Source organism: Xyrauchen texanus, chromosome 26 (genome assembly GCF_025860055.1).
Source record: "Xyrauchen texanus isolate HMW12.3.18 chromosome 26, RBS_HiC_50CHRs, whole genome shotgun sequence".
NCBI classification, from domain to species: domain Eukaryota; kingdom Metazoa; phylum Chordata; class Actinopteri; order Cypriniformes; family Catostomidae; genus Xyrauchen; species Xyrauchen texanus.
Window position 1 is genome coordinate 1,347,410 of NC_068301.1, and position 14,510 is coordinate 1,361,919.

Here is a 14,510-nt window from a genome sequence, read left to right on the forward strand (position 1 = left end):
CTGTTGAGAACATAACTGAACTTCCTGTTTTTCCTGAACTGCAAGTCTCGTTGAATAAAGAGGGCTGGCAAGAGGACGCTGGAAAATTGCTGTCTATGGACAGCCCTAAAATACAATCTTTTAGCTACAGAGCCTGTGTAAAGACTATTAACTATCAACGTCTTAAGGATGTAAAAAACATAAAATGGATAGAGACGCTGGATCCAGGCTCTTCCCCGAAAGGTAGCTAGAGATCCCTGTACAAAAGACCTATTGAAAGGAAGGTTGGAGATCTTCAGTGGAGAATTGTACATGGGATATTAGCCACAAATAGACACTTAGCACGCCTAAATCCTTCATATGTGGAGGGTTGTCCATTTTGTGGAGTCTCTGAAACAGTTTTTCATGTTTTTATTGAGTGCCCTCGTTTAACTTGGATTTTAGATTTAGTGAAAACTTGGGGCTTACTGTTCACAGGTGTTTTTAATCAAGCAGTATTTATTTTTGGTCCAAAGTACTGTGTGAAAAACCAACGCAAAGTGGTCTTACTTAACTTTTTATATGGTGCTGCAAAGTTAGCGATATGGTGCACAAGGAAGAATAAAGTAGAAGGAAGAGGAGGGGTTGATCCTGTACTAATGGTGAAGGGTTTTATAAAGAGGAGGTTAACTATAGAATATGCTTTCTATCAACTTGTAAAAGATGTGAATTCTTTTTTCTATATTTGGGGTGTTGATGATTTTTTTATGTGAGCCTAATGATGAAGGTTTTAATTTAATTATGTGATGTTTTAAGTTTATTGATAATTGGTATTATAGAACTGTTTTAATTTATTATTTATTGATTAATGTATTTATTTATTTTTAAATTATCATGGAAATTGTTTTTATTATGAGATTAATTTCTTGTATTTGTATTCTCATAAAAATATAGGTCTCTGGTTCATATTGAATTAAAAAGAGCCCTTAAAAGTCAAGTCTCTCTGTGATAAGAGGGGCTCGGAGATGAACACGCAGCGTCATTGGAAGCGTTTAGTCCTGATAATACTGGAAGAATACAGCAGGAAAGTCTCTGATCCATTACACACAGTAGATGGCGGTAATGAGCTATGTAAGAATGCGAACCGCCAATAAAATAAACAAGAAGAATAGTTCATTTATTTTGCCTTTGTGCTTGTGCTCATATAAGGACATTTTGGAAAGATTTGACTAGATTTATAATTGATAACATTGACCCCACTTTTTCTTTGTGTTTAGAAAATGTTGTATTTGGTTTTACTAATATCCCCTCAAATAAAAGGAAAGCATACTATATTATAAATTAAATGTAAATGTTTGCTAAATTTCATATACATAAATATAAGTACAGTAAAACCCAACCTTTGTATTTGGTTCAATATAATATCAATACTATTTTTTATTCACATAATAAGCAAGCAAGTTTCCATATATTATGTGAGTCCTTTATTGTAATTACATAATGTTTAGCCTGCCCCTGGCTGTATGTTTTATATATATATATATATATATATATATATATATATATATATATATATATATATATATATATATATATATATATATATATATATATATATATATATATATATATATATATATATGAATTATTGCAGTTCTGACTGTACACTAACTTTGTTTATTTGACGTTTAATTAATAAAAAATAAATAAATTATAAATCAATTAAGTTGGAAAAATAATTTAATTAAAGAATAATTGCGTGTGTTGTAGCTTCTCCAGTCCAGCGTGTGTCAGCATTGAGCTGCGAGTTCTCCTGCACCGGAAGTGACTGTTCTCCGTTTTCACACAGAGTTCACTCATTCTTCATTATTTTCATTTATACGCATGATATTGAAGCTGAATTATTCACTTTAATATCTCAGAACTTAATAACGAAGCATTTTGTGGACATCTTTATCGTCCGTCGTTGTGAAAAGGCGTCATTTCAGCGTGATAGTTAAATACGCATAAACAAAGATTACATAGAGTTGAATTGAATTATTGAGTGTAAAAATGAGTTTAGCGAACTTTAGAGAGCAGCGCAGCACTGCGGGGAACCGCATGTCTAAACTACTGGATGCCGAAGAAGAAGATGACTTCTACAAAACAACATATGGAGGATTCAATGATGTAAGAAACTCTATAAACTAAATTTCTATACATAACTCTACACATCTCATTAGAGTTCTATATGATTACATATGGAGGATTCAATGATGTAAGAAACTCTATAAACTAAATTTCTATACATAACTCTACACATCTCATTAGAGTTCTATATGATTACATATGGAGGATTCAATGATCCTTGTAACACATGCTTTTGAGAACATTCATAGTTGACTTGTCAGTTAATTATCTCTACAGGAGTCTGGTGATGACGAGTACAGAGACAATCACTCAGACACTGAAGACGAGGTGGACAGTGATTTTGACATCGATGAAGGAGACGAACCCGACAGTGACCAGGAAGACGACGCTCCACGAAGAAAGATCCGCGTCGTCACTAAAGCGTACAAGGTCAGTGTATATAATGAACATATGTAGTGATGATAAACAAGTCCAGTGTGAGTGAGATTCGGGCCAGTTGATGGCACTGTTGTTCTTGTTTTTATTTGAACATTTGGATTTCAGTTATATTTGTTTGTTATATTTGTCCACTTTCAAAGAGTAATTTTTTTTAACCAACATCAGTCCTGATCATAACTACCAAATATTCATTCATTTTCAGGATTTTAACCCTTTAAATGCCAGCTTGTTTACATAATGCCACAGTAGTTTTACACACACACACACACACACACACACAATTTTATCTGAGATTTGAAAAGATTCAAAAACTGCTCCAACTCATAATACATAATAATACTAATAATGAAATATAAAATACAAATAATAAATAAATGCAAAATAAAAATACATTTCTATTTAAAGAAACTTAAAGTTTTAGAAATTCGCACATTTTTATAGTTATTTCCTTCCATTTATATTTGTTTATATTTGTTTCCTTCAATATCTGCTACAACTCATAAAAAAAAAATCAATAATATAAAAATAATAATAATACAATAAAAATTGTATTTGTTTGTGAACAATAATTTTTTATTTTGCTGGAATACAAATGATACCAAAATAACAGTATCATCATAAAGCCACAAAAATATTGTGTGTGCGCGTGTGTGTGCGCTTGTGTGTTTCAGGAGCCTCTGAAGGTCTCTAAGCCCAAAGTCAAGCGAGTGTCTGAAGAACTGAAAACTGAACGACCCAAAACTGAGAGACGCGTCATTCAAGAGCTGCAGGAGTTTGTAGAGAGTGAGACACACACACACACACACACACACACACACACACACACACACACACACACACACACACACAAGTGTTGCTTTAATAATCAAAATCTTCTATCCCAGTATGAATGATTCTCTCTCTGTCTTTCTCAGTCCGTAAGTCAGTTCGTAGGTCCACGAGTGAACACACACGTAAGACGAACGAGCGTCTGCAGCGGAAGCTGGAGGCGCCGCGGAAGAGGAAAGGTGCTCTAAACAAACACGTGCTGACGCAAGACGAGCTGCTCGCTGAAGCCAAACTCACCGCAGAGATTAACATACAATCACTGGGTACGAGAACTCACTGAGACGTCTCTGAGATTATAATGAGACAGAGTTCAGATTATAACGATGTGTGTGTTTCAGAGAACCACGAGCGTTTAGAAGCAGATAAGAAGAAGCACGTACATAAGAAGAGAAGGTTTGAAGGTCCAACGATTCGTTATCACTCAGTTTTGATGCCTCTACTGCCAGATTCACACATGAAAGAAGAGAACGTGGATGTGGAGGGGTAAATAAACACTATACACTCATATCCCCTTAAATTCTATTTGGGGGCGCTGTATCGCGAAGTAAGTTTACGCTTAAAACGTTAAAGTCTCCGTATACATAAGTCAGTCATATGAGGTATCATTTGAAAGCTTAGAATCTCAACTTTTTATTGAACACCATCAGTTTTGCGTTTATGTAACTTATAATAACAAAATAAGGCTAATAAACGCCACCTAGAGGTCATGTGGTCTTTTTCATGTAGCACATAAACAGACAAGTCATATACCAAATAAAAGCTCTCATTCTCAGGAATGTGTCTGTACAGTTAATTATGTAGCCAATAACTGCTGCTGTAAGCCCCAAATAGCTAAACAGTTTATATTTGCTTTTATCTAAGGGAGTCCTCTAAAAATTATTGTTATATCTTAGATGTCCAGAACAAAATATGCCATCCAGAAGGAAAAGCATGCTTAGCAAATCATCGGATAAATATGTTTTTGACTATTGATGATAATATGTTATATATCATAGCAAAGGATCTCGGCTTTCTACTAAAATTTAAATTAAGTTTGTAGTCCACTCAGAGGCCGAGATATTCAATGAAATAATGAGGGTGTTGCTTGAACTGAACATTAGACTGAATGTCTATGGACGAGCTCATCTGTGAGGGGTATAATGTGTTAGAGCGCCCCCTACAGTTCACATCTGTGAGGGGTATAATGTGTTAGAGCGCCCCCTACAGTTCACATCTGTGAGGGGTATAATGTGTTAGAGCGCCCCCTACAGTTCACATCTGTGAGGGGTATAATGTGTTAGAGCCCCCTACAGTTCACATCTGTGAGGGGTATAATGTGTTAGAGCCCCCTACAGTTCACATCTGTGAGGGGTATAATGTGTTAGAGCCCCCTACAGTTCACATCTGTGAGGGGTAAAATGTGTTAGAGCGCCCCTACAGTTCACATCTGTGAGGGGTATAATGTGTTAGAGCCCCTACAGTTCACATCTGTGAGGGGTATAATGTGTTAGAGCGCCCCTACAGTTCACATCTGTGAGGGGTAAAATGTGTTAGAGCCCCCTACAGTTCACATCTGTGAGGGGTATAATGTGTTAGAGCCCCCTACAGTTCACATCTGTGAGGGGTAAAATGAGTTAGAGCGCTCCCTACAGTTCACATTTGTGAGGGATAAAATGTGTTAGAGCGCCCCTACAGTTCACATCTGTGAGGGGTAAAATGTGTTAGCGCCCCCTACAGTTCACATCTGTGAGGGGTAAAATGTGTTAGAGCGCCCCTACAGTGCACATCTGTGAGGGGTAAAATGTGTTAGAGCCCCCTACAGTTCACATCTGTGAGGGGTATAATGTGTTAGAGCCCCCTACAGTTCACATCTGTGAGGGGTATAATGTGTTAGAGCGCCCCTACAGTTCACATCTGTGAGGGGTAAAATGTGTTAGAGCTCCCCTACAGTTCACATCTGTGAGGGGTATAATGTGTTAGAGCCCCCTACAGTTCACATCTGTGAGGGGTAAAATGTGTTAGAGCGCCCCTACAGTTCACATCTGTGAGGGGTATAATGTGTTAGAGCGCCCCTACAGTTCACATCTGTGAGGGGTAAAATGTGTTAGAGCCCCCTACAGTTCACATCTGTGAGGGGTATAATGTGTTAGAGCCTCCTACAGTTCACATCTGTGAGGGGTATAATGCGTTAGAGCCCCCTACAGTTCACATCTGTGAGGGGTAAAATGTGTTAGAGCGCCCTCTACAGTTCACATCTGTGAGGGGTATAATGTGTTAGAGCCCACTACAGTTCACATCTGTGAGGGGTAAAATGTGTTAGAGCTCCCTACAGTTCACATCTGTGAGGGGTATAATGTGTTAGAGCCCCTACAGTTCACATCTGTGAGGGGTATAATGTGTTAGAGCCCCCTACAGTTCACATCTGTGAGGGGTAAAATGTGTTAGAGCCCACTACAGTTCACATCTGTGAGGGGTAAAATGTGTTAGAGCCCACTACAGTTCACATCTGTGCGGGGTATAATGTGTTAGAGCCCACTACAGTTCACATCTGTGAGGGGTATAATGTGTTAGAGCGCCCCCTACAGTTCACATCTGTGAGGGGTAAAATGTGTTAGAGCGCCCACTACAGTTCACATCTGTGAGGGGTAAAATGTGTTAGAGCGCCCACTACAGTTCACATCTGTGAGGGGTAAAATGTGTTAGAGCGCCAAGGTGATAGAGAAAAAAATATTTTTCTTAGTACTTACTGCCACCTAGTGGAATAAAATAAGACTATTTGCTGGGAAATAGAGCAAACAGAACCAGAATTTCATGCTTACAAATCAGGACAACAACAACAAAAAATATTATTATTAAACTTTGTATTTGTCATAAGATCCTAAAAATATTGGAGTAATTGGAGGTTTTTTTTATTTTATTTGGGGGGTTTTCTGAACAATGAGACCAATTAGTCCACAGTATGTAAACCCATTATCTAAATATTTAACAACATTTTACACTTTGTGTCTCCTGTAATAGGCTGGATCAGGACACGCCCCAACCCACGCCCACTTCTTCTTCCTCTGTGCAGGGGGCGGGGTCTCTGTGCTCTCGCACTTACATCACGTTCAGCGATGATGAAGCGTTTAACTCCGCCTTCCCCCTGTCAGCACAATCCAGCCCGCCCTGCCCTGTTCAGGAAGTGTGTCCCGTTACACACAAACCCGCGTTGTACCGTGACCCTGTCACTGACATCCCGTACGCAAATGCTCGAGCGTTCCGCATCATCCGTGAGGCGTACCAGAAATACATTGCTGCACATGGTTTCCCCAATACTTCCAAAAACATCGGTGCAAACAACGAGAGCGATTCATCCACCAAGAGTGCTCGGCCGAAATCCGTCGTCAAACAGGGCGTGGTCACCACCAAGGCACAATAAGATGTGCAGGTGATGTTGAGTGACAGGTGACTGTTGGAGTGGTTTTGAATGTGTTTAAATGCACATCGCTCAGGTTTGAAAGTTTTTGTAACAAGTAAAGCAGGAACACGTACAGTGTAAAAATACATGAATCTTAATCAGTGCTTTTGTCTTGTTTACCTGTTAAAAATAAACAAGACATCCTTTAAACAAGATTGCGTAACAATTGCATTACATATATTAAAATTTGGTTAACAACTACATTTATTAAGGTTTATGCTTAATACAAGAAAAATACATTTGGCATGATTTGAAGATTTTTTAAATAGTTTTATTTGAAAACAAGTAAAAAAAAATACCGATTAAGAAAATGTTTGGACTGAATGGACACGGACACATTTATTTGCAACTGTTATTCAAAGCTTCGTGAATCAAATGAGTCTGAACGGGTCAGAAACGGCCGTCTGTACATGATGGAGCACAGAACTGTGTTTGTAATACATTTGTACTTTTATATTATTATTATCTACAGATTGCAAGACTTCACAAGCACTTGCTCTGTTTCACTTTCTGATTTCTTATGTTGTTTTTACTGTGGTTTATTGGGGTTTCCATCCAAAATGGCAATAAAACTAAAGCAAAATCAAAATACTTTTATCTTTGACTTTTTTCCTCCCAAGAAATATTATCAAATCCAACTATATCTTGACCAACACACAATAGGTTTCATTTTAGAGCTTACAAGCTCTACTTTCCAATGCATGTGACATTATGACCAAAACTGAACAAGTGCTTTAAAATTTGTTTTGATCATTTATAAAATAAATTGCACTGTACTTATTATTGTAATCAGTAAAAGCATCAAACTGATCAAATATTCATGTGTCATATGTTGTTGGAAAGATCTCAAAGAGTAAAACACAACCAGACTATTTATTTTACACACAGACAAAAAAATATAGCGAGTAATAGTGAAGTATTTGTCTTTGACAAATATGTTTCATGTGAACAATTGTTGCTCATATGCCACATTTTCACTTATAAATTCACAGAATATAAATGGAACATAAAACATCACATATGATTATTTAGAGTCTGTGATTATCTTTCAATCGAGTCCACACACAAGATAATCAGATGTATAGATCATTAGATAATCCACATGAAGCACAATGTTACATATGACCACCAGGAGATGGCGCCAAATACACGACACAGACTCAATGATGACTCAAATGACACAGAATGAAACTCATTCTGTGAAATCTCATGACTAAAATCATGTCTGCATGCTATGCAAACCTTTAGTCATTGTTGTGTTTGCATGTGTAATTAGTTCTTATGTACAATTATTATCTTTTATTTGTTTGGAGATGTTTTTGGACACTATGATCAATTATATTTGTAATGTTGTAACTTTTGATCGCTTTGTCGCATCCACACAAAATGTTTCTCAGATACAGTCGACATGATTGAGAACAAAACAAAAGCAGGTTTTTGGAGCCACCAAGTTGATAAAGTTCCGATTGAATCTCGATTCTGATTAATTTGGGTGTATTTCAGTTATAATGACCATTTTGCTTCCATATAAAAGCAGTGTGATGATTCTCGATACCAGTTTCAATACCACAACAAAATACAAACTCATTTCAGTAAATATTGTTTCAAGTTTTAAGTAATTATTCAAGACAAGTAAACATGAATTTATAAAGTGAGAATAGAAAAATGAATTACAAGCAATAGAACAAATAAAAACAGTACAAGAAGGATAACAAGTTAGAACATGTTCAGAAATCATGATCGAGTTTTGAGAATTGATATCAGCACATTGAAATCTATATTTTTTACCCAGCCCTCATCCGGACCAAGCTGATAGGGCAACACTGACTCAACCAATGGCATGAGTTTGGGGGCGGAACTATCAGTGGCTTGACCAATGGTAGAGTGCGGGAATGATTGGGAAACCTGTGTGAAAACAGTAAGGATCATCTCTGAAGAAATGAGAGAAGGTTTTAAAAGAGTCTTCTTCCACTGAAAAACACTCGAGTAATATTTGAAATACTGTGAAACAATTATACTTTAATACTGCTTTTAACTTTAAATATAATACTGCTGCTGTTGATCAAAATACATTGTAAGTGAAAAGGAGATTTTTCAATTTTTTTGGCCTTTACTGGTAAATACAAGTGTACGAAATTCCAGTGTTGCATAAGTTGTCTTTGGTTTGGCGTCTTGTTGTAACAGGCCGACATCGCTTGGAAGTCTCAGATCAGTCTTTTCTAGCCTTTTAATATCAAAAAAGAATATTTGTTGCAAACAGTAAAACTGAATAAAACAATATATTCCTATTTCTATTCCACCAAGACAGAGCAACGTTTTTATTCTTCAGTGAGTGGCTTGATTATTTTTTTCTTTGTCCGGCAAATGAAAACCCGCTGATTAAAACGTCCTCTTCGACTGCGCTGTGTGTTCTGCCTCCGTGTTGTGAGTTCAGAGTTTGCCCTCCTCTATCATGCGGTTGAGTCCGCTGCAGATCTTGGTGAGATTTGGCCACAGCGTCCCCTGCGGCTCGTACAGGTGTGTGAGGAGCTCAGGGTCAGAGTAATGATTAAATACGTGTCTGATGCGGTCCAGAGACTTCGCCGTCAGGTGCTTCTCAACCAGCTTCAGCATTAAATCACGACATTCTGACAGCAGCTCCGTCATTACAGTCTTATCAAACGTGAACTCCACCTGACAGAGAGAGAGAGAGATGGGTTATCAGTGTCAAAATAGTTTATTTACAAAAACATTAAACATATCTGGAGGTTTGCTGTAGATTCAAAAGAATCGGCTCATAAGAGTCATTCGCTTGGAAATCGGACTACACCGGTCGAGCTGTGCGTTTCGTGCTGATGATTCAAAAGAATCGCTCATAAGAGTCATTCGCTTAGAAATCGGACTACACCGGTCGAGCGGTGCGTTTCGTGCTGTAGATTCAAAAGAATCGGCTCATAAGAGTCATTCGCTTAGAAATCGGACTACACAGGTCGAGCTGTGCGTTTCGTGCTGTAGATTCAAAAGAATCGCTAATAAGAGTCATTCGCTTAGTAATCGGACCACACCGGTCGAGCTGTGCGTTTCGTGCTGTAGATTCAAAAGAATCGCTTATAAGAGTCATTCGCTTAGAAATCGGACTACACCGGTCGCGCTGTGCGTTTCGTGCTGTAGATTCAAAAGAATCGGCTCATAAGAGTCATTCGCTTAGAAATCGGACTACACCGGTCGAGCTGTGCGTTTCGTGCTGATGATTCAAAAGAATCGAGTCATAAGAGTCATTCGCTTAGAAATCGGACTACACCGTGGAGCTGAATGCACCGGTCGAAGCTATGCGTTCGTGCTGTAGATTCAAAAGAATCGAAGTCATAAGAGTCATTCGCTTGAAATCAGACTACACCGGTCGAGCGGTGCGTTTAGTGCTGTAGATTCAAAAGAATCGAGTCATAAGAGTCATTACGCTGGAAATCAGACTACACCGGTCGAAGCTGTGCGTTTCGTGCTGTAGATTCAAAAGAATCGAGTCATAAGAGTCATTCGCTTGAAATCAGACTACACCGGTCGAAGCGGTGCGTTCGTGCTGTAGATTCAAAAGAATCGAGTCATAAGAGTCATTCAGCTGGAAATCAGACTACACCGGTCGACGGTGCGTTTCGTGCTGTAGATTCAAAAGAATCGGTTCATAAGAGTCATTAGCTTAGAAATCGGACTACACCGGTCGCGCTGTGCGTTTCGTGCTGTAGATTCAAAAGAATCGGCTCATAAGAGTCATTCGCTTAGAAATCGGACTACACCGGTCGAGCTGTGCGTTTCGTGCTGATGATTCAAAAGAATCGAGTCATAAGAGTCATTCGCTTAGAAATCGGACTACACCGGTGGAGCTGAATGCACCGGTCGAGCTGTGCGTTTCGTGCTGTAGATTCAAAAGAATCGAGTCATAAGAGTCATTCGCTTGGAAATCAGACTACACCGGTCGAGCGGTGCGTTTCGTGCTGTAGATTCAAAAGAATCGAGTCATAAGAGTCATTCGCTTAGAAATCGGACTACACCGGTCGAGCGGTGCGTTTCGTGCTGTAGATTCAAAAGAATCGAGTCATAAGAGTCATTCGCTTAGAAATCGGACTACACCGGTCGAGCGGTGCGTTTCGTGCTGATGATTCAAAAGAATTGCATCATAAGAGTCATTCGCTTGGAAATCGGACTACACCGGTCGAGCGGTGCGTTTCGTGCTGTAGATTCAAAAGAATCGAGTCATAAGAGTCATTCGCTTGGAAATCGGACTACACCGGTCGAGCGGTGCGTTTCGTGCTGTAGATTCAAAAGAATCGAGTCATAAGAGTCATTCGCTTGGAAATCGGACTACACCGGTCGAGCTGTGCGTTTCGTGCTGTAGATTCAAAAGAATCGAGTCATAAGAGTCATTCGCTTGGAAATCGGACTACACCGGTCGAGCGGTGCGTATCGTGCTGATGATTCAAAAGAATCGCTAATAAGAGTCATTCGCTTAGAAATCGGACTACACCGGTCGAGCGGTGCGTTTCGTGCTGTAGATTGAAAAGAATCGGTTCATAAGAGTCATTTGCTTGAAATCGGACTACACCGGTCGAGCGGTGCGTTTCGTGCTGTAGATTCAAAAGAATCGGTTCATAAGAGTCATTCAGCTTGGAAATCGGACTACACCGGTCGAGCTATGCGTTTCGTGCTGTAGATTCAAAAGAATCGAGTCATAAGAGTCATTCGCTTGGAAATCGGACTACACCGGTCGAGCGGTGCGTTTCGTGCTGATGATTCAAAAGAATCGAGTCATAAGAGTCATTCGCTTGGAAATCGGACTACACCGGTCGAGCGGTGCGTTTCGTGCTGTAGATTCAAAAGAATCGAGTCATAAGAGTCATTCGCTTGGAAATCGGACTACACCGGTCGAGCGGTGCGTTTCGTGCTGTAGATTCAAAAGAATCGAGTCATAAGAGTCATTCGCTTGGAAATCGGACTACACCGGTCGAGCGGTGCGTTTCGTGCTGTAGATTCAAAAGAATCGAGTCATAAGAGTCATTCGCTTGGAAATCGGACTACACCGGTCGAGCGGTGCGTTTCGTGCTGTAGATTCAAAAGAATCGAGTCATAAGAGTCATTCGCTTGGAAATTCGGACTACACCGGTCGAGCGGTGCGTTTCGTGTTGTAGATTCAAAAGAATCGAGTCATAAGAGTCATTCGCTTATAAATCAGACTACACCGGTCGAGCGGTGCGTTTCGTGTTGTAGATTCAAAAGAATCGAGTCATAAGAGTCATTCGCTTATAAATCAGACTACACCGGTCGAGCTGTGCGTTTCGTGCTGTAGATTCAAAAGAATCGAGTCATAAGAGTCATTCGCTTATAAATCAGACTACACCGGTCGAGCTGTGCATTTCGTGCTGTAGATTCAAACGTGTTTGTTGGTGCATAACTCACAACCACAAATGCTGGGTACTGTGGGTGGTTGTTAGGATGTTACTATGTGGTTGCTAAGGTGTTTGTTAAAATCAGTATGTTGTGTGTGTACCTCCTGGAAGCTGATGGCCGTCATGGCTCCATGATGGAGTTTTTTCCTGAAGTCTTGTGCGAGACTCAGCTCTTCTGGACTGAACTTCTCGTGTCGGAACAGAACGCCAACCTTCACAGCGATTTTGATCATGTTCTTCACCACCTTCTGCGCCTCGGTGCGGTTTCCTGTGTGCTCTTTCGAGACGCGGTATAGCTCGTCCAGAACTTCACTGCTGTTGTCGTCGATGAACATGTGAACCATGGACTTACTGGCCATGTGACTCAGGATCTTCTTCTGGGCCTTCATTGCCATGTCCTTGGAGCTGAACGCCTCCATCGTGCGTCCTGCAGAAACACCACAATCACTGACAGATCTGATCAATATTTCCACACAAGCGACGCTTCCGACAGCAGAGCCTGTGTTTACCTCCGCTCTGCACTCTGAGATGTTTCTCGAGTGTTTGTCGTGTCTTTTTGAGGAAGTGGTGTCTTCCGCTGTGTAACTGTGAGAGGAAACGGTGTGAACGGAGAAGATATCTTACTTCTGCTTTCTGTCGTTCTCTCACACTGAGAGTTTTAGGGTGTTTTGGATGGTAACTGAGATGTTTAATGTAGTACAAGTGTATGAATGAACTCATATCAGTCCTAGCAGAATGCAAACATGAATATTTGAATATAAAACCTAGACAGAACAATGGCTAATGAGATCTCTTTAAAACTCAATTGTTTCCGCTGCACATGATTAGATATTAGAGAACATCTGGGACCGTGTTGAAACTAGAGATGCACTGATGTATCGGTCATATGCATGAAAATGCTGATTGAAAAAACAGATGTTTTATTTGTAATTAATGATATAAATGTATAGAATAGTTTTTCTGTGTGCCATATCAAAATGACCTTTGAGTAATGATATGTTCCTCTGGGTAAACCCGATACAAACGAGAGAATAACACTTAAAACACTTTGAAACAGAAAGTAAACGGCACACTACAGAGTTTATATGAGACTGAATCATCTATGTGTGTGTGTGTGTGTGTGTGTGTGAGATCTTACCTGTAATTTATTGAGTGTGTTCGGCTGCAGATGTGATGCAAGTTTGTCTCAGTGTTAATATGTGTGTGTTTGTGGTTCCATGTCGTTTGTGTGCCAGTCAGCACAACTCATCAGATCCGTTTCATCGAGGAACTGAATGAAGGCACAGACACGCCCATCCACAGTTCGATCATGCTAACTATGTGCAGAGCTTTAAATGCGTAGCTTCAGTCACACATTCATCGGTGTGTAAGATCCACTTTGATCTGTGCTGACTAGGATACCTCGATGAGAGATTGAGCATAGTGGGCATCACCTGTACACTGTAAATGCTCAACTGTCCTCACTGGTTTGCAAGAATGTGATGAGACGCTGTAGTTAAAAGACCAGCCAACGTCCCCTGGAGGTTTATGCCGCATATGTAGAATAGCTCTCCTCGAGTTTTTCACTTAATGTTCCATCAGTGTTGATTGTGGCAAGCACAGAAACGTCTGCTTCACAGATGCCCTATCATGCATGACCACCTGAGTGTGACTCCTGCATTATTGCATAGATCATTGAGGTCAGGACAGTCTGACCAAACCCCGAACCCTGTCTGTTGGGTTTCAAGCTTCCCATTTGGTTTTTATGAAAATCAAGAAAATCGTTTTCAGTCCCGTTGACCAGCGGCACCTACCTTCATACTCTTGCCAGCTCACTCACCCCTTGGTCGTCACAGTTCAGCATTTTAAGTAGCTGAGAGAGCCTGGTGGCTGTGAACATTCATATCCCAAGTACAACTCTGACATGAATGAATAATAGATCTGTTAATGTTGTGAGGAAACGGATTGGCCTGAATTTGCATTTGACACGAGACTTCATTTTCCAGAGTCGACAGTTTGGATGTTTTGGGGTTCCTAATATTGAATGAACCCACAGTCTCATGTACTTAAAATGCTGAACTGTGAAACTGCTGAACACACACACGCACACACACACTCTCACATTCTCACACTCACTCACACACACACATACGCATTCTCACACTCACTCTCTCACACACACACATTCTCACACTCACACACACATTCTCACACTCACTCTCTCACACACACTCACACACACATTCTCACATTCTCACACACACACACACACACACACTCACTCACTCACTCACACACAAACACACACACTACACAAACACACA

At 40.0% G+C, this 14,510-nt stretch overlaps 2 protein-coding genes across 2 annotated transcripts; one reads left to right on the plus strand and one right to left on the minus strand.

Annotated features, from left to right (window-relative positions):
- The first annotated feature begins 1,797 nt into the window (after positions 1-1,797).
- Positions 1,798-7,411, plus strand: vps72a (vacuolar protein sorting 72 homolog a). The gene is made up of 6 exons (XM_052093482.1): positions 1,798-2,127; positions 2,365-2,517; positions 3,198-3,309; positions 3,441-3,617; positions 3,693-3,837; positions 6,352-7,411. Exons 1-6 carry the CDS (start codon positions 2,011-2,013, stop codon positions 6,749-6,751), a joined length of 1,104 nt encoding a protein of 367 aa, XP_051949442.1. The 5' UTR covers positions 1,798-2,010; the 3' UTR covers positions 6,752-7,411.
- Positions 7,412-7,631: 220 nt separating this feature from the next.
- Positions 7,632-13,464, minus strand: tnfaip8l2a (tumor necrosis factor, alpha-induced protein 8-like 2a). The gene is made up of 3 exons (XM_052093502.1): positions 13,346-13,464; positions 12,309-12,634; positions 7,632-9,463 (listed from the first exon to the last, which is right to left on the minus strand). The coding sequence occupies exons 2-3, from the start codon at positions 12,624-12,626 to the stop codon at positions 9,221-9,223; spliced, it is 561 nt and encodes a 186-aa protein (XP_051949462.1). The 5' UTR covers positions 12,627-12,634; positions 13,346-13,464; the 3' UTR covers positions 7,632-9,220.
- Positions 13,465-14,510: the final 1,046 nt, after the last annotated feature.